General features: G+C 45.4%; 1 protein-coding gene across 1 annotated transcript in view; it reads left to right on the top strand.

Moving 5' to 3' along the window:
• The window catches only part of lrmp (lymphoid-restricted membrane protein), a 165995-nt gene that overhangs the window by 135043 nt on the left and 7259 nt on the right, over positions 1-23693 (top strand). The window contains exons 28-35 of the mRNA XM_070896766.1: positions 1009-1069; positions 1186-1213; positions 2232-2372; positions 5281-5412; positions 7414-7564; positions 13964-14010; positions 16564-16629; positions 22181-22272. Coding sequence (XP_070752867.1) covers positions 1009-1069; positions 1186-1213; positions 2232-2372; positions 5281-5412; positions 7414-7564; positions 13964-14010; positions 16564-16629; positions 22181-22272 — 718 coding nt within the window. The remainder of the gene's footprint in view (positions 1-1008; positions 1070-1185; positions 1214-2231; positions 2373-5280; positions 5413-7413; positions 7565-13963; positions 14011-16563; positions 16630-22180; positions 22273-23693) is intronic.

Raw genomic sequence — 23693 nt, forward strand, 5'->3', positions numbered from 1 at the left:
TGCATCTTATGGATACTTTGGGTCTCTGCGGCGATAGTTAACTAAGGGTCTCTCATATACTGGCTGCTGAAAGGAAGTGTACCGATTGGTCCGTTTACCAACCCTGCCCTCCTTCCTGCTCCCCACCCCCACCCCCTTTGGGAAAAAAAGAAAAAGACTTGCATTTATATAGTGCCTTTCATGACCCGGATGTCTCAAAGCACTTTACAGCCAGTGAAGTACTTTTTGGCGTGTAGTCACACTTGTAATGTGGGAAACGCGGCAGCCAATTTGCACACAAGCATACTCCCACAAACAGCAATGTGACAATGACCAGATAACCTGTTTTTTTTTGTTATTTTGATTGAGGGATAAATATTGGCCCAGGACACTGGGGATAACTCCCCTGCTCTTGTTCAAAATAGTGCCATGGGATCTTTTACGTCCACCTGAGTGCAGACAGGGCCTCGGTTCAGCGTCCTGTCTGAAAGAGGGCACCTCTGACAGTGCAGCACTCCCTCAATACTGCCCCTCTGACAGTGTAGGGCTCTCTCAGCACTGCACCAGAGTGTCAGCCTAGATTTATGTGCTCAAGTCCCTGGAGTAAAACCCACAGCTTTCTGACTCCGAGGCGAGTATGCTACCCACGGCTGACTTTTGGCCTCAGGGCTGTGGTGTTTCTCCCTAGTGACTCACTACGTCTTTTTCCTATAGTTCAATAACTGTAAGATGTCTATCGAAGACTCTAGCATATTGCTTTGTGTATAGATCTTATGATTTGATTTTAGCTGTTGAGTTCCAGTGTTACGGGCTGCAGCAACTCTGGCAAAATTATCTACGTTTATTGTGCCCTCATTCTTTTCAATAGTGTAGAGAGTGTGGAGCTAATTGAAAGTCTGTGATGTGATTTTAATGGGGCGAACTTTTACACTGCAAAGCTTCATCATAAAAGACTTTTAACTTGGGTAGTTTGGGTGCAGCTGACAGAAATGTGTACACAACACAAGCATCAATTGTCTGTCTCAACAGGAATTCATCAGTCAGCTGCCTCTAAATGTCAAGATCTTTTGAAAAGGACGAACCTACAGAGGTAAGAATTGGTGCAAAGTTAATTCACTCTGTTTTCACCAGTGTTGTAATGTTCTGTTTGCTTTTGTAATTCTGGAATATGCAAAACTAAAGTTCTATGTATATTTCCCCCCCCAGTGCCTCAGCTACTGAACAGGAAGTGGAGGTAAGGTGTCCTTGCACAGACTGCGTGCGTTTTGATTTTATGTAAAATCTCAATGATAAACTGTTCCTGAATAATCCTACTGCTATGCAGAGAAAAATTTGCAATTCAACGTCCACAACTAGTTCTTTTGCTTCTTCCCTGGTCCTTCCTCCTCCTCGTATATCTACTTGGAGGGAAGATGGCCTAAATCATTTGCGCCTGTGCGCATTGGGGTTGCTAAATCTCCAGGATGGTCTTGGGATCTCCAGGAATTGACGATTAATCTCCGAGATGTTGCTGAGAACAAATGGGGAGAAAAATCACAGGCGTTTTGTTTTTTTTTTTTAATTATTTGGGCCGTTCTGTTTATTAAAGAGAGAGAAAAAATACTTGCATTTATATAGCGCTTCATTCACAACCTCTGGACGTCCCAAATTTCTTCTCTGGGTTGTAAATCTATAGAATTCTCTACCCCAGAGAGCTGTGGAGGCTGGGTCATTGAATATATTTAAGGTGGTGATAGACAGATTTTTGAACGATAAGGCAATTTTTATATGCTCGTATGAAACGTGGCAGACAATGTGCGCACTGCAAGGTCCCAGAAACAGCAATGTGCTAATGACCAGATAATGTTTATTAGATGATGTTGGTTGAGGGATAAATGTGACCAGGACACCAGTGAAAAGTCCCCTGTTCTTCTTTGAAATAGTGCCACGGGATCTTTTACATTTTACCTGAGGACAGACAGGGCCTCTGTTTAACGTCTCTTCTGAAACACGGCGCTCCCTCAGCACTGCCCCTCCGGCAGTGCGGCACTCCCTCAGCACTGCCGCTCCGACAGTGCAGCACTCCCTCAGCGCTGCACTGTTTAACTGCTGGTCAATAATGACCCAAGGTGGGCTGTGAGGATGGACATTTTGGGTGACGAGTGTGGAGGATCCAGGAATCTGTCCAGCCAGAGGTGTGTGTGTGTACGCACGCGCGCGGTTAAAAGGATGTGTATTTCAGTTACATTCTGAGTAATGTTTTTTAAACACAGGCTGAATTTCTCCGCTTCTCGTTGGCTTTCAAGTGTGATATGTTTACTCTCGATAAGAGATTGCGGCTGGAGGAACGATCCCGAGATCTAGCTGAAACAAATTTGAAAAAAGACATTGAGAAGTGTCAACAAACGCTGCAGGTTGGCACTGGGCTCATTTGCTGCCTTTGCTTTGCTGTTTAATGGTTTCTGTTCTCTGCTCTCTTTCCCCCACACTATAAGGAAACTACTGCTGCTCATTTTATACCCCTCATCACATTAAGTGTGTATCCAATGTGGTGGGGTTACAGTGACCCAGCAGAATTTAGCCATTTCACTGATTTTCCCAACTTGTAAACGTGGCCCTATTTTTAGTTCTATGAACTAGGATGATCGGAGAAATAATTCCTGCCATTTTCTTTTTTCTTTCTCATCTTTCTGGATCGATCTTGATCTCTCTCTCGCTCCCTCTATATTTATAACTATATCGATATATCTATATATTGATATATTTTGATCTTTTTCTATCTCTGTCGATATCTGTTTATAGCGATATCTGTCTCTCGTGCACTGGCGCTCTCTCTTTCTCGCTCTCTGGGCGGGTATGAGGAGCAGGGAAAGTAACGAGAGCGGGGAGGGAGAGCAAAATAAAATTTTAAAATCAGTGACGTCACAGGACAGCAGGTAGATGATTGGTTGGTGAGTATCATTGTTGTCTTTTCTTTAAGTTAGGGCAGAGGAGTATACTAAAAACTTTAGTTAATCTAATAAATAGGGTCAAGGATGTCACTGGATGTCATTCGTGTGACAGCTATAGAGCGAGCAGAATTCTTAAAATGCATTCAGGAGAACTTTTTTTTACCAGTATGTAGTAAGCTGAACAAGAGAGGGGGCAGTTCTGGACTTAGTTTTAGGGAATGAAGCTGGGCAAGTGGAAGGGGTATCAGTGTGAGAGCATTTTGGTGCTAGTGATCATAATTCAGTTAGATTTAGGGTTGTTATGGAAAAGGACAAAGATAGACCAGAAATAAAAGTTCTCAATTGTGGGAAAGCCAATTTTACTAAGCTATGATGTGATTTAGCCAAACTGGACTGTAAACAGCTACTTGAAGGTAAATCAGTGTCAGAGCATTGGGAGGCATTCACGGAGGAGATCCACAGGGTTCAGAGCAAGTATGTTCCCTTAAAGAAAAAGGGAGGGACCAACCAATCTAGAGCCCCCTGGATGTCGAGGGGCATACACGGTAGGATAAGGCAAAAATGGAAAGCTTATGACAGATACCGAGGGCTCAATACTGCAAAACCCAAGAGGAGTACAGAAAGTGCAGGGGTGAAATTAAAAAGGAAATTAGGAAAACAAAGAGGAGGCATGAAACAATATTAATCAAGGAAAACTCAAATATGTTTTATAAATTAAGAGCAAGAGGATAACTAAAGAAAGAGTTGAGCCTATTGGAGACGATAAAGGTAATCTGTGTGGAGGCGGAAGATGTGGGTATGGTTCTTAATTAATATTTTGTCTGCTTTCACGAGAGGGATGATGCAGACATTGCAATCAAGGAGGAGGAGTGTGAAATATTAGATGAAATGAACATAGTGAGAGAGGAAGTATTAAGGGGTTTAGCATAGTAGATAAATCTCCAGGCCCGGATGAAGTGTATCCCAGGCTTTTAAGAGAAGCAAGAGAGGAAATAGCAGAGGCTCTGACCATCATTTTCCAATCCTCTCTGGCTACAGATGTGATATTGGACGACTGCTAACGTTGTACCATTGTTGAGAAAGGGAGAGAGCGAGTAATTACAGGCCAGTCAGCCTAACCTTGATGATGGAAAAAGTATTGGAAAAAATTCTGAGGGACAGAATAAATCTTCATTGAGAAAGACACGAATTAATCAAGGACAGTCGTCATGGATTTGTTAAGGGAAGATCGTGTCTGACTAATTAATTGATTGAATTTTTTGAGGAGGTAACGAGGAGGGTCAATGAGGGGTAGTGCGTTTGATGTAGTCTATATGGATTGTAGCAAGGCTTTTGATAAGGTCCCACATGGCAGACTGGTCACAAAAGTAAAAGTCCATGGGATCCAAGGCTAAGTGGCAAGCTGGATCCAAAATTGGCTCAGAGGCAGGAAGCAAAGGGTAATGGTTGATGGGTGTTTTTGTGACTGGAAGGATGTTTCCTGTGGGGTTCTGCAGGGCTCAGTACTAGGGCAAAACAGTGACAAATGGAATTCAATCCGGAGAAGTGTGAGGTAATGCATTTGAGGAGGGCTAACAAACAAGGCAAGGGAATACACAATAAATGGCAGGACACTGAGAAGTGTAGAAGAACAGAGGGACCTTGAAGTGCATGTCCACACATCCCTGAAGGTAGCAGGACAGGTAGATAAGGTGGTTAAGAAGGCATACGGGATAGTTGCCTTTATTGGCTGAGGCATAGAATACAAGAGCAGGGAGGTTATGCTTGAACTGTATAAAACACTAATTAGGCCACAGCTGGAGTACTGCGTGCAGTTCTGGTCACATCACAGAAAAGATGTGATTGCACTAGAGAGGGTACAGAGGAGATTTATGAGGATGTTGCCTGGACTGGAGAATTTTAGCTACGAGGAAAGGTTGGATAGGCTGGGATTGTTTTTCTTGGAACTGAGGAGGCTGAGGGGAGACCTAATTGATGTATATAAAATTGAGGGGCCTAGATAGAGTGGATAGGACAGACCTATTTCCCTTAGCAGAGGGGTCAACAACCACGGGGCATAAATTTAATGTAATTGGTAGGAGGTTTAGAGGGGATTTGAGGAGAATTATTTTCACCCAGAGGATGCTGGGGATCTGGAACTCACTGCCTGAAAGGGTGGTAGAGGCAGAAACCCTCATAGTATTTACAAAGTACTTGGATGTGCACTTGAAGTGCCGTAACCTACAAGGATACGGACCGAGAGCTGCAAAGTGGGATTAGGCTGGATAGTTTTTTGTCGGCCGACGCGGACATGATGGGCTGAATGGCCTCCTTGTGTGCTGTAAATTTCTATGATTCTCTGTCTCATATTTATTTTTTCTGTTCCCTACAGATCATGAGGCCTCTGTGTGAAGAAGAGCAGTCGCTGGAGATCTTTGAGAAACTGGAAAAAAGTCTTGGGATGCTTACGCAGACCATAACCAGAGTAGCCAGCCGGGCCGAAATGCTAGGAGCCATTCACCAGGTGAAAAAGATAATTATCGCCTGTTAAAATATTAGTGTTAGTGGTGCATCTATCTGAAGGAGGGTAAAGTGTATGAATGCTTGTAATTTTGTTTTAATATTAGGAAACTAGGAGTTCCAGTTGCCCTTTGCTAGTCACTAGGAAAGCTGGGAGGACCTGGGGACTAAGATGCCTCGGGAGCATACGAAGTGTATCCATGTCATACAATGCCGCTGAAGGGCGAGATCTAGTGGGAAGCAGCAAGGGTTCCAAAAGTGAGGATGGTGGGGGACAGAAGGAAGAGAGCACATTAAGTACGTCAAGATACTGCCACGGGTCTCAACACTTCCAACAGAATTCACTAGAGCTATGAGTGCAGATGGTTGGGGTATTCTACAGAGGCTGGTTGTAGTGTCACTTTTATCTTCTGACGTGAATGAACCTTTATTAAAGGTTCATCACGTCGATCCTGTTTAATATAAGAAGTTTCTTCCATTTACTGTTCAATTAGTTGGTTTTGAAAAGAGTGCTTTCAATAACGAGAGTGAAGTATGCAACTCGTTTCTTGGATTAATTAGCAAATCATTGTTTTATGCGGGATGTGTGACTGAAGACAAACGATAATATTTTGGTGAGTTAACTTCCTCATTGTAACTAGAAGTATGATGCACACCTCAAATTGGTTGTCACCATGAAATTATCTCCCCAAGGGGTTTAAATGGCAAACTAATTTGCAACGCTGACTCTGTTTCAAGAACCACTTAAGCCAGTCGATTCGAGCAATCTTTAAGTAACTTTATCTAACGAACTTTTAAAGAAAAATGTTGAACCACAAATGGGTATCTGATGTGGAGCAGCATGGGCACGATGGACCAAATCCAGGGTGTTGGTAGACATGTGCCATGATGTGCCATTGTATACCGTAGGGGCTATACTGGCAGTGTCCAACCTATCTACTTTGGTACCAACCGCAGGCACCCACCCAAAGACAGTTTGCACTCTCCTCCAGCAAGCTCACCAGCTTAGTCCATGTCACCACATATCTCCACACCCACTGACCACACCTAAAGTGGTGTGTGATGGTGTGTAATTGAGAACCATGATTGTTTCTGATTGATCCTTTGTGAGCATCCTGCAAGTGGCATCGACAGGTAATTTAAAGAGCTACAGCTGGAGCACTGCGTGCAGTTCTGGTCACCATATTACAGGAAGGACGTGATTGCACTGGAGAGGGTACAGAGGAGATTTACGAGGATGTTGCCGAGAGTGGAGAATCTAAGCTATGAGGACAGATTGGATAGGCTGGATTTGTTTCCTTTGGAACAGACCAGGCTGAGGGGAGACCTCATTGAGGTGTATAAAATTATGAGGGGCCTGGATATAGTGGATAGAAAGGGCCTATTTCCCTTAGCAGAGGGGCCAACAACCAGGGGGCATAAAATTAAAGTAATTGGTAGGAGGATTTGAGGGGAAATATCTTCACCCAGAGGGTGGTGGGGGTCTGGAACTCACTGCCTGAAAGGGTGGTAGAGGCAGAAATCCTCACCACATTTTAAAAAGTACTTGGATGTGCATTTGAAGTGCCGTAACCTACAGGGCTATGGACCAAGAGCTGGAAAGTGGGATTAGGCTGGGTAACTCTTTGTTGGCCGGCGTGGACACGATGGGCTGAAATGGCCTGGCCTCCTTCCGTGCTGTAACTTTCTATGATTGGAAAATAAACACTAATAGAGTATCTTATTCAGGACTGTTGAAGGGGAAAGGCATCCATTTATTTATCTATCTAGAGTGGAGTATGCCCCTCCCAACTGAGAATTAATACATATTATTGCGCACAACTCCGACAGAAGTAGTGAAGCCACAATCTGGCAATGGGTAAATGTACCAAATACATGTTTTTACCTCCTGTCTGGACCGATGGCTTCCGGCCACGCTGAAACGTCTCTGATTAAAGTTGGGATTGTGTAGTTTTTTAATTCTCGAGTAGTCAATGCACTGAAAGCAGGTACTTTTCCTCATTAGGAGACTCGGGTCAATAAGGCTGTTGAAGTTATGATCCAGTACGTTGAAAACTTGAAGCGTATGTATGCAAAAGAGCACACCGAACTGGAAGAAGTGAAGCAGCTCCTTCTACAGAATGGAAAAGCTACTAATTTATTTGGAGAAAACCGAGGTAATGGTTAGCGATGTTTAGAATTTGACACTCAGAATTTCTTAAAGTACCAACCAAACGTGTTTCCAGTCCCGGTTAGTCTAATGAGTTGGAGCCACTGTCACTTATCATAGAGTTATGCAGGACTGCCTTGAGGTCGTAGTAAGTACCGCATGATAGTGAACCATACAGATAAAGAAGGACCTAGGTTCTATCCCTGGTCTGTGGTGATTTGAGTTGGGCAGTGATTGGGGGAATAAGGACGCAAGATTATATGCAATAGGAGCGGGAGTAGGCCATATGGCCCCACGAGCCTGCTCCGTCACTCAATAAGATCATGGCTGAACTTCTACATCAATTCTACTTTCTCACCTGATTCACATATCCCTTGATTTCCTTAGTGCCCAAAAATCTATCGATCTCTGTCTTGAATATACTCATCGACTGACCCTCCACAGCCCTCTGGGGTGGAGAATTCCAAAGATTCGCCACCTTCTGTAAAGAAATTTCCCATCTCCGTCCTAAATGGCTGGCCCCTTATCCTGAGACTGTGACCCCTAGTTCTGGAATCACCAGCCAGGGGGAACAATTTCTCAGCATCTACCCTGTCGAGCCCTCTAAGAATTTTATACGTTTCAATGAGATCACCTCTCGTTCTTCTAAACTTCAGAGAATATACGCCCATTCTCCTCATTGGACAGACCTCTCATCCCAGGAATCAATCTAGTTTAATTCTTCCTGGGCTAGAACTGGAGAAAAATTGTGTATACAGTTCTCACTCTTAACCATCCACCCGTCTGCTCAAAAGTGCACATTTGAAGAGATCGGGCTCATTGGTCAAATAGCACATTCCAAGCTTGCAAGTAAAGAATGGTCACCAGCGTGTTAGCAGCCCTATGGAACTGTACCCATGCATAAGTCACTGCGTTCGGTAGTGGAGAATAGAATACTGGGGAGAGTGAGGATTATGTAGAACAATCGACCACAATACTTGTGGAGACTTTTGATCTCTTCCTAACCTTTGTTAATTTATCCATTTGGTAGAAGATGGCTCTGCCAACAATGGTGGACATTGCACAGTAGGCCAAAGTTGGAAGAGAAGATGTTGGTTGCTGGGAGCTTGGACTGGAGAACATTGCAGAGCTAGAGCAGAGTGAGACGATGGAGGGGATTGAAGTCCCTTCGCTCCCTGATTCCCCCAGATTGTCAATGGTGGCCAACTAGGATAGAGGTGATATGTGGACAGGATGTTGTGTGACAGAAGTTCAGCCTTGAGGTGACTGAGTGTGGATGAAGGTTCAGTAGCAGTGGGGTGCATTGGCAGGCAGTAAGCTGGAACTGGAACTAACCGGTGATGGTGATGAACCAAATGTGGGGTTCGAAGCTTGGGTCAGAGTTGAATTGGCATAAAGGTTGTGCATTTTCAGATTTTGTTTGAGTGTATACCTAGGGAGGAAAATGACAAATGCCTAAAATGGAAAGTTTCTAGCAGAAGCCAAACTGGATGACTTGTCAATGTTGAGCCGCAGAAAATTTTCGGTCACCCAAAACTTCAGACCAGATCAGCAGTTGGACAGCACAAAAACACACTGCGTATTTGTTGTCTTTGGTGTACGTATGGAAGCTAACCTTTGCTTCTGGATAAGATCATATGGAGCATGAAAACAAAAGACGACCCAGCTGCTACTTTGAGCCTGTCCCATATGGTTAACGTAACTTATTCCCCTGTGTTATGTCTCAAATAAAGCAATGTGACTAAGTACCGTAGACTTGAGTAAGTGTGACCTTAGTCTCTTTATTCTGACTCCAGAGTGCTGGCACAGCATGGGAGGCCTGCTTATATGCAGTGCTCCCAAGGGATGCTGGGATTCCTTGGGACTCCAACAGATGCGGCCTCTGATGGCGGTAGAATGCTGGTTACAAGGTGTTGCATACATAGCTATCCACATGGACTGAATCTAATCCTCTTCTTATTTTGAAGACCCCAAGCAAATCTCAAAGTCTGCCGGATAAAGTGTTCCAACTCTGAAAACCTACCGTGCTAACTAAGGGCCTTTAAACTAATTGTGTCTAGTGGCCCTTTTCTTAAACCTACCAAAACTGGACGTATTCTAAATGAAGCCTAACCAAGGCTTTGTGCAAGGAGATGATTAGAATCATAGAACAATACAGCACAGAGGAGGCCATTAAGCTCCTTAACTCTCTGTCGGCTCTTTCGAAGAACAATCCAGCCAGTTCCACTCCCCTGCTCTTTCCCATAGCTCTGCAATTTTTTCTCCATGTATTGATCCAATTCCATTTTGAAGGCTACTATTGCATCCATATCCACCACCCTATCAGGCAGTGCATTCCAAATCCTAACTACTCACTGCGTAAAAATGTTTTGTTTCTCATGCCACCTCTGGTTCTTTTGCCAATCATCTTAAATCTCTGGTTATCGACCCTTCAGCCATTGGACCAGTTTCTCTTTAGTAACTGCATCTTAAACCCTTCATGATTTTAAACACCCCTATCAAATCTCCTCTTGGCCTTCCCTGTTGTAAGGAGATGTGGGGAATTGTTGGTGTGGCCCCATGTGCTATACCACTCCATGGTCCAGTGGTTTGCCACCTATTTCACTGGACTGCTGTCTCACTTCTATGATTGTCTTCTGAGATGGGAGAAAGTTACTATTCACCTAAAATACAGGTAGATCCATATTTTGTTGCCTAAAAAAGCAACTTTTCATGAACACATTTTCCCTGCATTCTCCAATACTTGTAAGAACAAGAATCAGGAGCAGGATTGGGCCATACGTCCCTTCAAGCCTGCTCTGCCATTTAAAAAAAGACTTGCATTTATATAGCGCCTTTCACGACCACCAAACATCTCAAAGCTCTTTACAGCCAATGAAATACTTTTTGAAATATAGTCACTGTTGTAATGTGGGAAACTTTCAATGAGATCATGGCTGATCTTCAACTTCAACTCCACTTTCCCAGCTGATCGCCACATCCCTCGATTCCCCTAGAGTCCAAAAATCTATCTCTTGTTTTTTTTTGTTTTTGTATTTAATACATCCTATAACACTATTTACTTTTGTAATAGCCTTGTGGCACTAATTGTGGACCTTCAGAGAATCATGCACTCTAACACCCAGGTCTTTTTCCTTCTCAACAGCCTTGAACATGCGACCCTGCATGGTGTTGGCTCTACTAGGGCACTTAACACTAACTTTATTTATATTAAATGTCATCTACCAGCCCTGCGTCCATTGCCCCCATCACATCTAGATCTGTCTGTGAACTATTTTCCTTTACTAGGGTTCTAAAACCCGCACACATCTTCGTATCCTCCGTGGTCTCGTGGACAGTTCTCCCCTTCATCCAGGTCATGGTGAAGACTAATTCTCCAACACTGAATCTTACAGGACGTCACTAATAATCTGTCCCCACACACCGAAGTACTGCCATTAATAACAATCTTCTGCGTACACGAATGCAACCAACTCCTTGTTGAACCCAAAAACTGCCCACTAATCCCACAGGATGCAATCTTATTTGGTGACCAATCATGTGGCACCTCATCAAAGGCTTTTTGAAAATGGAGAGGCACGAAGTCTACCTGGGGACCTACATCTACAAAATAGTGACTGCCACAAAAAAATCCAATCAGGATGCTGAGACATGATTTTTTTTTTCCAGGAACCATGGTGAGAATCGAATAACCTCCTTTTCTGTCTAGGTGCTCGTTGAGCATGTCACTAATGATTCCTTCTAGTAACTTGCCCATAACAAAAGTCAAACTTAAAGTGCCTGTAATTTCCCGGTTCTGAATTATTGCCTTTTCTGAATAAGGCACTGCATGGCCCCCTCTCTCTAGTCTCTGGGAACAATCCCAGTGAGCTGTTAAATATATGAACAAGAGGCTCATAGAGAATAGCCCCCGTCCCTTTGAGCTCCCTCATATAAATGCTGGGAGGGTCAGAAACCTGATCTAGTCAGAACTATTTTCTGTGTCCACTTTGACAATTCTAACTTCAGCATCTACCCTATGATGTATAACTTTTGCCTTTTGTAGTGAAGACTGATGCAAAAAAAAAACATTTAACACCTCTGCCATGCTCTATCTGGATCTGCCCTGTGGAATCCTTCAATGGCCTTGTCCATTGATATTACTATCATCACTATCCAATATCATCTTCTCCAACATGCTTTCAGCTGCTTGGATGGCCTTGTTTTACCATGTATCCTCCTTTTAACTTTAGGGACATACATGGCTTGCTTTTGTATAAGGATGATCTTGAAGGCATTCCATTTTTCTTCCGTGTTGTGAATGTCCCCACCTAGTAGGACAACACAATCAATCTGGTTCAAGTCATTTGCCATTTTTGGAAAGCTAGCAGCTTTAAATTCTGGGACTATTTGGTTTGACATGTAGGTAAGGAAATAGGAGGGACCAGGAATGGGGCATGCTAGAGGGCACCATATGCAACAGACAAAACTTTCTCGGGAAATGTACTGATTCCATTACGAGAAGTCGGAATGGGACTATGCGAGGGTGGTGCTTTGGAGTTGGACGAAGGAGAGGTGCCAGAGGAGGATGGAGTGGTCAGCAGTCTCTGAGGGCACTGAGGTATAGCGCATCGTGTTTGCAGCCACATGGGATATTGTACAGCACTTTGAGCAGGGCAGTCTTGGTGTTGAAGCTAGGAAGGAGCCCAGACTAGACTGCCTGCAATAGGAAGTGGCAAGAACAGAACTGAGCGGTAATGTGTTTGTGGCTGACCGCTTGGAAGTGTAGGTGGGCAGTGCTACAAGAGGACAGGTGGTTTCGGGGTAAGCTGCTTAAGAAATGGTGGCTATAGAACATTTCTGAAATTGGAGCGAGAGAAAGGATGCTTGAGGAATGGGAAACGTCGAGGTTGACGCTTACTGGTGACAGTGAGCCAAGGGAATAGTACTTGATCAATCATGAAATGGGAGGGGATCTGGGGAGTCCGGCAATGTCTCCGTCTCTCTGTCTGAGGAGCCCGGCGACGTCTGTCTCTGTCTCTGTCTGTGGAGCCCGGCCACATCTGTCTATCTATCTGTCTGTCTGTGGAGCCTGGCGATGTCTCTGTCTCTGTCTGTGGAGCCCGGCGATGTCTGTCTCTCTGTCTGTGGAGCCCGGCGATGTCTGTCTCTCTGTCTGTGGAGCCCGGCGATGTCTGTCTCTCTGTCTGTGGAGCCCGGCGATGTCTGTCTCTCTCTCTGTGGAGCCCGGCGATGTCTGTCTCTCTGTCTGTGGAGCCCGGCGATGTCTGTCTCTCTGTCTGTGGAGCCCGGCGATGTCTGTCTCTCTGTCTGTGGAGCCCGGCGATGTCTGTCTCTCTGTCTGTGGAGCCCGGCGATGTCTGTCTCTCTCTCTGTGGAGCCCGGCGATGTCTGTCTCTCTGTCTGTGGAGCCCGGCGACGTCTGTCTCTCTCTCTGTGGAGCCCGGCGATGTCTGTCTCTCTGTCTGTGGAGCCCGGCGATGTCTGTCTCTCTGTCTGTGGAGCCCGGCGATGTCTGTCTCTCTGTCTGTGGAGCCCGGCGACGTATCTGTCAGAGGATGTGGGATGTTGGATGACACAAGTATCCGAGTGGATAGTTGCCATTTTGATGAAGTTGTTTGATTTTGAGGAGGGGGATGCTGTACACAGGTGATTTAGATTGGCACGAGAAAAATGGAAATGTAATTTTTGGTTTTCATTTGTCAACTCGGATTGAGAAACACGTGTATAGATTAACTAGGGTTGTTTATTTTTTTTCAAAATAGAAAATCTGATGGGTTTCCAAACTAAAGAGGTTTACTTGTACATGGAACAAACAAATCACAGAAATTCAATGTGCAATACAACCAAGAGTGATTTACTAACCAGCAAGTTCATTGGAAAGGATTAAAAAAAAATATTAATTCACAGGATGTGGGCATCACTGGCGAGACCGACATTTATTGCCCATCCCTATTGCCAGTAGGTGGTGGTGAATTTTGGCCCTGCGACGATGAAGGAACGGCAATATATGTCCAAATCTGAATGATGTGTGAATTGGAGGTGATGGTGTTCCCATGCATATGATGTCTGTTTTATAATACAGTGGGGAAATTGAGAAGTGTATACAATAAGCAGACATTCATTGTATAGGACAGTTTTATAAACTCTAGTACAGTAACCCCCCTCATTCTAACTACTACCCAGTTGCCTTGAGAACTGATAAACCACCTCATAAACATGTGATTCGAGAGTAGATCAAAATTTCAGTTTATGAAATTCATCCTTTGCAACAATAATGCAAATGTGAGCTACAGGAATCTAATGCTATGGTACAAAGTTTAGTTTTATATTCTGTGGTATAGTCATTTTAATGAAAATCTTCAGAAATTGGCATTTGTTGAATTACAGTATTTTTCATTTTTAGATGAGCTGCGAATTAAAAAGTTCCCCACTTCACAGACTCCTGGCAAAGTAAGTATTCAAATATTGGCCTCCTACACCATTGTAGCATAAATGAGGATTGAGACGTGTGCCAGGGTCGAGCTTTGCCGATGCACGTGGCCAGGAAGGAGGCTCGACGGCTGGATGAAGCGTAGAATCTTGCAGCACAGTCGGTCTTTCGGCCCATCCTGTCCGTGCTGGCTCTTTGCAAGAGCTATCTAGTCAATCCCACTCCACCCGTTCTTTCCCCATAGTCCTGCAGCTCTTTCCTGCATCGGGAAATTGGTAGACAGGAAATGCTGGCCATTTCATGATCTGTATGGCTGCTGAGGCAACTATCCTCGGCCACGAACGTTTGAAAATATTGACACGGGGCGTCAATATTGAAATGGGCACGGTTGGGAATTTTTCTGGGGGAGATTTCATCATAAAAGTTGGAGAATGATTCTTCCCTTTGGGTGGGTACAAATGGCTTATTTAACTGTGTAGCTAAAAGGTATTTCAATCTTCCACTATAACTATAGAAACATAGAAAATAGGTGCAGGAGCAGGCCATTATGCCCTTCGAGCCTGCACCACCATTCAATAAGATCATGGCTGATCCTTCACCTCAGTACCTCTTTCCTGCTTCTCTCCATACCTCTTGATCCCCCTAGCCGTAAGGGCCATATCTAACTCTCTTGAATATATCCAATGAACTGGCAACAACTCTCTGCGGTAGGGAATTCCACAGGTTAACAACTCTGAGTGAAGAAGCTTCTCCTCATCTCAGTCCTAAATGGCTTATCCCTTATCCTTAAGAGGAGCTGCAGAGACCCCGGGGGAAAAACATAACAAATGCTCTTAAAGAACAAACTCACTTTCATTTCTGTAGCACTTTTCACAGCTTCAGCCCATCCCAGAGCGCTTCGCAGCAGTCTAAGTCCTTTTGAGGCGCAGTCACTTGCAACGTAAAGAAACGTTTCTGTCATGTATGTACTTTAGGGATCACTAGCCACTAGATGGCGTCGCTGTTGGAGGCCATTGGGCTGCACGCACGTGTATGCAGCCCAAGTATAAAAGGCCAGCCATTTTGTATACCAGTCACTGGGCCTTAATAAAGCAGAGCCAAGGTCATACCTTTTGGAGTTAAACAGTACTCAGTTTAACAGTTATGCATACACAACAGTTTCCTCCATTCTTCCTGCACTTTCAGGCTCTGCACCAGTTACGCTGGATGCGCGGGAGAATCCCTGTGGAAATTCACTCCCATTGAAACGGGTGTTCTACTGTTCCTGCAGATTTTGATTGCACAAATTGTAACGTCTATAAATCCCAGACATTTTTCTAAGTTGGTTTACAGAAGTTGTAAAGTGACTATCTTTCCTTATTTATTTTTGAGTCGCTTCTTTTAATTTCATTTTGCTCCCCAGTCGCTTGTCCTAGAATTTCTGTTGCCTTGGCTCCTAATTTAGTTTTACTCAAATTTTGTTTGAAGCTTCAACTATTGCTTCTTTGTTGTTGTTTTATGTTTGCTGTGCAAATTTTTTTTATGGAGCACTTCAGAGTGGACAGAGAAGGCCCAGGCAAATGAGAAGCTTGGCATGGGTATTGAAGGAAGTGGTGGTTATAGTCTGGTTAAGAGGAAGTGAAGAACCTGTGTTATGTAGTGCCCACAAAGTACTCTGATTTAGATGTTGAGATTCTGAAATGCACCTTTTATAGGATTGGGTCAATCGCTGCTTGAGATTCTATTACACCATCTCCGAGACTTCAGTACATAATCTAGGCTGAGGTGTGCTGTCTTTCAGATGATTCACTAAACTAAGGCTGCCTGTGCAGATGGATGTTAATTATCCCATGACACTATTCAAAGAACAGTGGAGGCCTCCCAATGCCCAGGCCCACACTTAGCCCTCAGTCAGCCTCAGTCAACATCTCTGAAACGGATTAACTGGTCAGTTATTTCATTGCTGTTTCTGGGACCTTGCTGTGTGCAAACTGGCTGCCACCTTCCCTACATTAAAAAAATATATAATTGACTGGAAAGTGCTTTGGCACATCCTGAGGACATGAAAGGTGCTATATAAATGCAATATGTTTCTCTCTTGTTCTCTCTCACCTTCTCTCTCTCTCCCGCTTCATTCTTTCTCCATCTCTCCTTCTGTCACCCACCCATTATCGCTCGCCTTCTCCATCTTGCCCCCTCTCTCCAGCTCTTCCTCCATTTTGCTCTCTGTCGCTCATCCACTTTCTATCTTGCCCTCTCTGCTCGCCCCCACCCCCACTCCTCCATCTCGCCCTGTCGCATACCCTTCCTGCCTCCATGTCCCCTGTGTCACACATCCTACCCTCCCTCTACCTCTCCCTCTGGTGCACACCCTCCCTCTATCTTCGCCCTCTTCTGTCCTGAAGCTGATGGTTCTCTATATTGATGCAGAATCTGGTTGGGGAGTTGGATTGCTTCTCCTTGAATGTTAGCACCTATAACTCTTTCACCTCTAGAAATGAATATTCAGTATAAAATGTTGCAAACCTGCCAATGTTAAGTACAACCTTCTCTTTCTCCCACCTCCACCCCCTGCCGGTTCTCTTTCGTTAAAGGGTTCCCAGCGAAGAGTCAGCATTGCGGCAATCCCAAGAAGCACTCCAGGAACACAGTTTGACTTGGTAAGACTTCCGCAGCATGGATGTCTGTCCATTATTGATCGAGTCGGCAATGGGGGAGGGCAGCAGCTTCAGAACTGGGGGTTGGAGAGGATTGTTAAAATCTTCACCTTTTTTAATTTGTGGTTGTGCAATAGATGTGTGCAAATGAAAGCACAAGTTGCACAAGGGGATAAAATAGGCACAACAGCATTGAACTTATTTGGATGACATTGCAAACCGTGCAGTTTATAACTCATCTGGAGAGTTAGTATTTACTGGCTTGAAATTGCTCCTATTTGTGAAGTTTTTTAAATATGTGATGTATGCTGTGGAGTTTAGGCAGTTGTGTTTAAGAGTTGGCTGCCAGAATGCCTGGAAATACTTGGTGCGATGTTATCACAGAAGGATTAAGTACTTGTGACATACCCAGTGCAAAGCTAAGTGACAACATGCAGTCGATTACATACCAGCTTGCTTTCTATTATAACGTGAGGTCACTGTGACTTAGACATTCAGTAGGTTTGGGAACATGGTCTGTTCCTTCCCCACTCCACACCCCGCACTCCCCCTCTGCTCTCCTTAGCTGAATGTGAATAAGCTTATAGTTGGGTATTCACAGCCTGCTGGTAACTCTTCCAAATGAGCATTCTTGTGGGTTTCTTTTATTCGTTGATGGGATGTGGGTGTCGCTGGCAAGGCCAGCATTTATTGCCCATCCCTAATTGCCCTTGAACTGCTGCAATCAATGTGGTGAGGGTACTCCCACAGTGCTGTTGGAGAGGGAGTTCCAGGATGTTGACCCAGCGTCGATGAAGGAATGGCGATATACTTCCAAGTCAGGATTGTGTGTGATTTGGAGGGGAACGTGGAGGTGGTGGTGCTCCCATGTGCGCCTGCTGCCCTTGTCCTTCTAGGTGGTAGAGGTCGTGGGTTTGGGAGGTGCTGCCGAAGAAGCCTTGGCGAGTTGCTGTAGTGCATCTTATAGATGGTACACACTGCAGCCATGGTACGTCGGTGGTGGAGGGAGTGAATGTTGAAGGTGGTGGATGGGGTGCCAATCAAGCGGGCTGCTTTGATCTGAATGGTGTTGAGCTTCTTGAGTATTGTTGGAGTTGCACTCATCCAGGCAAATGGAGAGTATTCCATCACACTCCTGACTTGTGCCTTGTAGATGGTGGAAAGGCTTTGGGGAGTCAGGAGGTGAGACACTTGCTGCAGAATACCCAACCTCTGACCTGCTCTTGTTGCCACAGTATTTGTGGTTGGTCCGATTAAGTTTCTGGTCAATGGTGACCCCCAGGATATTGATGGTAATGTCACTGAATTGCAGGGGCGTTGGGTAGACTCTTGCTTGTTGAAGATAGTCATTGCCTAGCACTTGTGTGACCCAGGACAATGAACGTTGGGAGGCTATAGGGGGAGATATGAATGCACAAAAAGGACAGGACGAACAACTGGTCCATCCAGACTTGCACCATCACCTGCCTCCCCTCCCCACCCAGTCATACAAACTCCTGCGACACACAAAAAGAAACTTTGGGCCAATTTCAGGAAAAGAAAATTCTTGAAGTTCCTCTCCAACCCCTGAAGATCAAGTTGTTCCAGGAGATGCCAGTAATTGATATCAATAATTACAGCTAACCCTTGGCTACCTTCTATTGCTTGAACATGCAGGAACTTGTCCAACTCCCTGTTAAAGGACTGCAGTGATCTCATACTTGCCACACATTTTGATGATCTATTCCAGATGTCGATGACTCTCGATGAAAATAAATACTTCCTGGCGTCTAACCTAACTTGTGCGTTTCCATATTTAATGCTGATACCTCAGAGTCTCCCTGCCCCTATCTACCTCTAGTAACCTCTCCACACACACTGGATCAAAACCTCAAATGTATCACCTTCAAGTCTACACTTCTCCAAATGAAAAAAGCCCTGAGCCTATCCTGGTTAGCGCAGAGCCCTCAAACTTGTTACCGTTCTGGTTGCCGCCCTCTTGGCCTTCTCCAGGGTGTGTTATAGCCCACCCCCATGTGAGGGATACAAAATCAGATAACAGTATTCTAGAGGAGTGAAGTATCATATTTGAACTATCCTAACTATACCACCCTAACATCGTATTTATTTTCCATACAGCCTCCCATCACTGGCTGTGGACCGTTAATACTTTCTGAACCATGGTGCTCTCGGCCCCCTCTGCTCTACAACCTTATGCAGGTAACCCTGCATGGTATACACATACCTGGAATTATCCAAAGCATTGATCCACTTTCAAGGGCCTCTGCCAAGCACTGGCCCATTCTATATCTAGATTAGCCTGTGCCCTATGGATTTTATCTACATTCAAAACTCATCCTTGTCATCAGCAAACCTGAGAATTGTTCCCTTTGACACTTTTATCCAAGTCACTGGTAGAGATGAAGAGCAATGGTCCCAACACGGGTTGCTGCAAGACTCCATCAGGAATGGGAAACCAGGCAGAGCTGCTTCCATGAATTACCACCAATTCACTGCCCAGCCTAAAACCTGCCCACCAACTCAACTTTTGCTTGATCTTTATCTTCCGCATGCTTCTACGAGGTGTGACCCCTGTGGCTACAGTGGAGATAGAGGCAGCCTGTTCACTTTCCGGCTGTGACTGCACAGACCCTTTTGGCGGATGTCCTCTGGATTTTGGAGCCTGTGAGGGGCCCGCTAAAGTCTGCTCCTCCTACGACTGTGCAGGGGCCGACTCAGCCATTGGGATCTGAGGCTCTGACTGAGGGAAGGCAATGGGGGAGAAGTGGGAGCATTTGAGAGGAGCCCCCACTTCAATGTCCGCTGTCACCATCATCCCTCTCATGGGCCACCCACATTTCCCTGATCGCAAGGAGCTGGAGAGCACCTTGCGGCACAGCAGCGGGGCCTTGCGGACCCACTTAACACCCCTCCTAGAGAGGATGTCCCATGCGCCTCTGCCATCTATTCTCCATAGAGACCATGTGCTCCTGTGAGTGGCGCATTACCTGCTCCGTGCAGGTGGCCATCCTTTCCATGGAGGAGCCTACAGTTGCCATCGCCTGCGACACGGTGGTGCTCATGTTGGAGAGGGACTCCTCCATTCTCTGAACACTTGCAGACATCGCGGTCACAAAACCTGTCAGAGCCCCCTGCACGTCTTGCTGTCCCTCCAGGATCGTCCTCTTTCTGGATGGCCCCTGAGGCTCAGTGTCTGCCAGCAGCTGAGCAGAGCTGGGAATATCCTGTGACCTCCGGTGAGGAGTCTCCACTGCTGTCCCTGTCTCCACCACCTGCTCTTCACTTGTGAGTTGAGACACCAAGTGACAACACTACTCCTATCTCACGTGGCACCCACCGAGGTGTGGGTATCTGCGCTGGTGCTCAGTGTGCTTGGGTTTTGTGATGGTGCGCCTTCAGAAGCTGGAGGCTGCTCTGAGGAGTCGTCATCCTCTTCCTCCAGGGGAGGGGGGGGGGGTGCTCGACGGACCTGTGGGAAAGTAAAGACATGAGTTAGATACGTCATATGAAGAATGGGTACAGCTACCATTAAACACATGATGGCCATTCACTGTCAGCTGACACCAGCCCCCATATGAATGACTGCTGTATGCCATGTAGCTGTATGATATGTAATTCTGTCACCACATTGCTGGGATGTCTCCCTCTCTCCCCCTCTCCGTCTCCCACCTCCCGCTGCTCGGTGACTGCAGAGTCTTCCAAGGCGGCCTCCTCTGCTGATGTTGGGGTGGCCATTGATGGAGGGGAGGGCCACCTCCGGTGTTCTCCCTCTTATTGTGGGCTCTTTTCCTGCAAGGAGGGAAAGAAGAGAAGATTGAGTGAGAGCGATGGAATGGGTTCAAGGAATGAATGGGTTACATCTGTAGAGGGTGACTATGATGGAGTGGGTGGCAATACATGTTAGTTGGTATGATTGCATTAGGATGAGTGTGAGGGGTGGCTAGTCTGATGGAAATGTGATAATGTAGATAGATGGAGAGGGAGGGATGGGTTGGTGTGAGTAAGGATGTGCAGGAGCAGGCTTGGAAAGGCAGAGTGATGAGGATGTGATGAGAAGGGCAGCAGGATGAAGTTGAATGTGGCTTTGCCTTCTCCTTTCCTGATCTAATGAAATGTTTGCAGCACCTCACCCAGGTCCTCCTGGCCACATCACTGCTGTTGACCTCCTCTGCTATTTGGATCCAGGCTCCTTTTCTTTCCTGGGGAGGTCTCTTCCGCCCGTTATAAGGGAAGAAGACCTCCCTGCATGCTCTCGCTATCACCAGCATATGGAGGGAGTCATCAGAGAGCCTGGGTGCAGCCCTCTGTCTCAGTTCAGTCATGGCACTGCAGTCCCATGGTGCAGTTTGCTGCCTGCAGTATCCTCGATGAACCTACAAATGCAATGTGGCCGTAGCCCCTTTAAATATCCCGGCTGAAAATGTGTCATCGCTGACATCAGACCCGCACCATTCAATTGGGCCGGGTAACACGCAGGGCGGCCTCAATGGACCCCATTAACGGAAAGTCATTCTCCGGAGCGGTATGGCGTGAGGAACGGGGTCACGACCCGGACTGCCCACACCCGACCTACCCAGCTACAGAAAATTCCGACCGTAGTTTTTCTTCAAAATACATCTTTTAAATTTATTAACACTGGTGGGCTGAATTTATGCATGGAGTTGAGGGATCCGCATTATTCATTTTCTGACCCAGACTGCTGTTTCTATTTCTATCACTGTTTACTATGTATGTATGGGTATAGTAGTGTAGTGGTTGTTACTGGATTCATAATCTAGAGGCCTAGACTAATAATCCAGAGAACGTGAATTTAAATTTGTTTAAGAATATGAATTCATGGTCAAATAAATAAATCTGGAACTAAAAAGCTTGTGTCCGTAAAGTTATGAAGCTGTTGGATTGTGGTTTAAAAACCCAACTGGTTCCCTAATGACCATTAGCAAAGAAAACTTGCTGTCCTTACCCAGTCTGGCTGATACCCCAACCCCTCAGATAGACTGTTAACTGCCCCCTGAAGTGGCCTAGTAACCCACTATGGCGTATCAAATCGTTACCACCACCTCCAGGGTAACTACGAATGGCCAAAGAAATGCTGGCCTTGCCAGCGACCCATATCCCGAAAATTAATTTTTCAGCAAATTTACATGTGTGGGATCATTTGCTCAAATATTGAATATAACTTACAAGGGAATGATAAAATTGGGCGGGGGGCAGGGGATTTCTAAGAATATTAACTACCCCTGAAGAAACCAGTCACTATTAAGTTTAATTTATTGTAATTGGGGGGTGACTAGGAGAAGACATCCTGCTGGAGAGGTGCCTGGCTCCTGCTCAGTAACTAGCTGGTGTCATGGCCCATATTGGACATTCAGCCTTTGGCAGGTCTTTGGATTGAAATGAGGGGTGGGGGGGTGTGGAGGGGGGGTGCCTGCTGCATGATGAAGCCGTGTACCACCCCCCCCCCCCCCCCCCCCCCCCGCCACTTCGGCTCTTTAAATTGATGGTAACACATTATTTTCTGAAGTTGAATAAAGTGCATATGATTTACAAATAGCTGAAGCTGAAGGAGGTTGAAGAAGGAAGAAGAATGTCCGAAGGAGATCGAGACAAGTTTCACGGCAAGCTTACGAGAAAGATGAGCAGTTGGTAGGTCATCCATCTTGTACACGTGTACTGGCCTGGGGTGTGGCGCTGTAGTCATTGTGCTATTTATAGGATCATACAACACAGGAGCTCATTCAGCTCATCGTGCCTGTGCCGGCTCTTTTAAAGAGCTCCCAGTTAGTCCCACTTCTCTGTTCCTTACCCATAGCCCTGCAAATTTCTCCTTTTCTAGTATGTATCCAATTCCACTTGAAAGTTGCTATTGATTCTGCTTCCACCACCCTTTCAGGTAGTCCATTCCTTTCAGGTTGTTATCCTTCCAAAAGTGAACATGGTTTAAGCAAGAGCTCTCTTTTTAGGTCAATGTTATTTGCTATGCTCAGACCGACCAGCCAGCTTGCTCAGATTAAATGGGATGCTGTTACTCATTACAATATGACTTCGTATAATGTCTTTACTCGGAGTGGTGAGAAAGTGGAACTTGCTAGCACAGGGAGTGGTTGAGGCGAATAGTATAGATACATTTAAGGGGCAACTGGATAAATACATGAGCTAGAAAGTTATGCAGATGGGGTTAGATGAAATAGGGCGGAGGAGGCTCGTGTGGAGCATAAACACTGGCGTAGTCCAGTTGAGTCGAATGGCCTTTTTCTTTGTCAATTCTATGATTCTAGTTTAGGGCCATCTGAACGGAAAAATGGCTTAGAATCTCTTGTAGCATGCCTTGCTCACATTGGACCTCCCTCTGACTAACTCAATACAAAATGTGGACTAAATTGGCACTAGTGTCGGGAGGCAGCTTGTCTAGCTATCTGAGTTAGTGCAGTGGAAATGGAGGAGGTAGATGTTTAATACGGTCACGTAAGTTGATGAGTCATCCACACTGTTGCTCCATGACTGATTTTTAATTTGTGCTGTACACTCAAATTAAATTAGCTGATTAACAGGAAAAATAACAGCCACGCATTGAATAGGTGATCAAAACAGCAAGCCATTATTCTGAATATGGCCTCTATTGATTATACAGGGCATTGGTGAGACCACACCTGGAGTATTGTGTGCAGTTTTGGTCTCCTTACCTAAGAAAGGATATACTTGTCATAGAGGGAGTGTAGCGAAGGTTCACCAAACTGATTCCTGGGATGGCAGGACTGTCGTATGAGGAGAGATTGGGTCGACTAGGCCTGTATTCACTAGTGTTTAGAAGAATGAGAGGGGATCTCATTGAAACTGGGTTGGACAGATTGGATGCGGGGAGGATGTTTCCCCTGGCTGGGAAGTCTAGAACAAGGGGTCACAGTCTCAGGGGATACGGGGTAGGAAATTTAGGACCGAGATGAGGAGAAATGTTTTCACTCAGAGGGTGGTCAACCTATGGAATTCTCTACCACAGAAGGCTGTGGAGGCTAAGTCACTGAATATATTTAAGAGGGAGAGAGAGAAATTTCTAGACACAAGGCAGC

This window comes from Pristiophorus japonicus, chromosome 13 (assembly GCF_044704955.1).
Source record: "Pristiophorus japonicus isolate sPriJap1 chromosome 13, sPriJap1.hap1, whole genome shotgun sequence".
In the NCBI taxonomy this organism is placed as follows: domain Eukaryota; kingdom Metazoa; phylum Chordata; class Chondrichthyes; family Pristiophoridae; genus Pristiophorus; species Pristiophorus japonicus.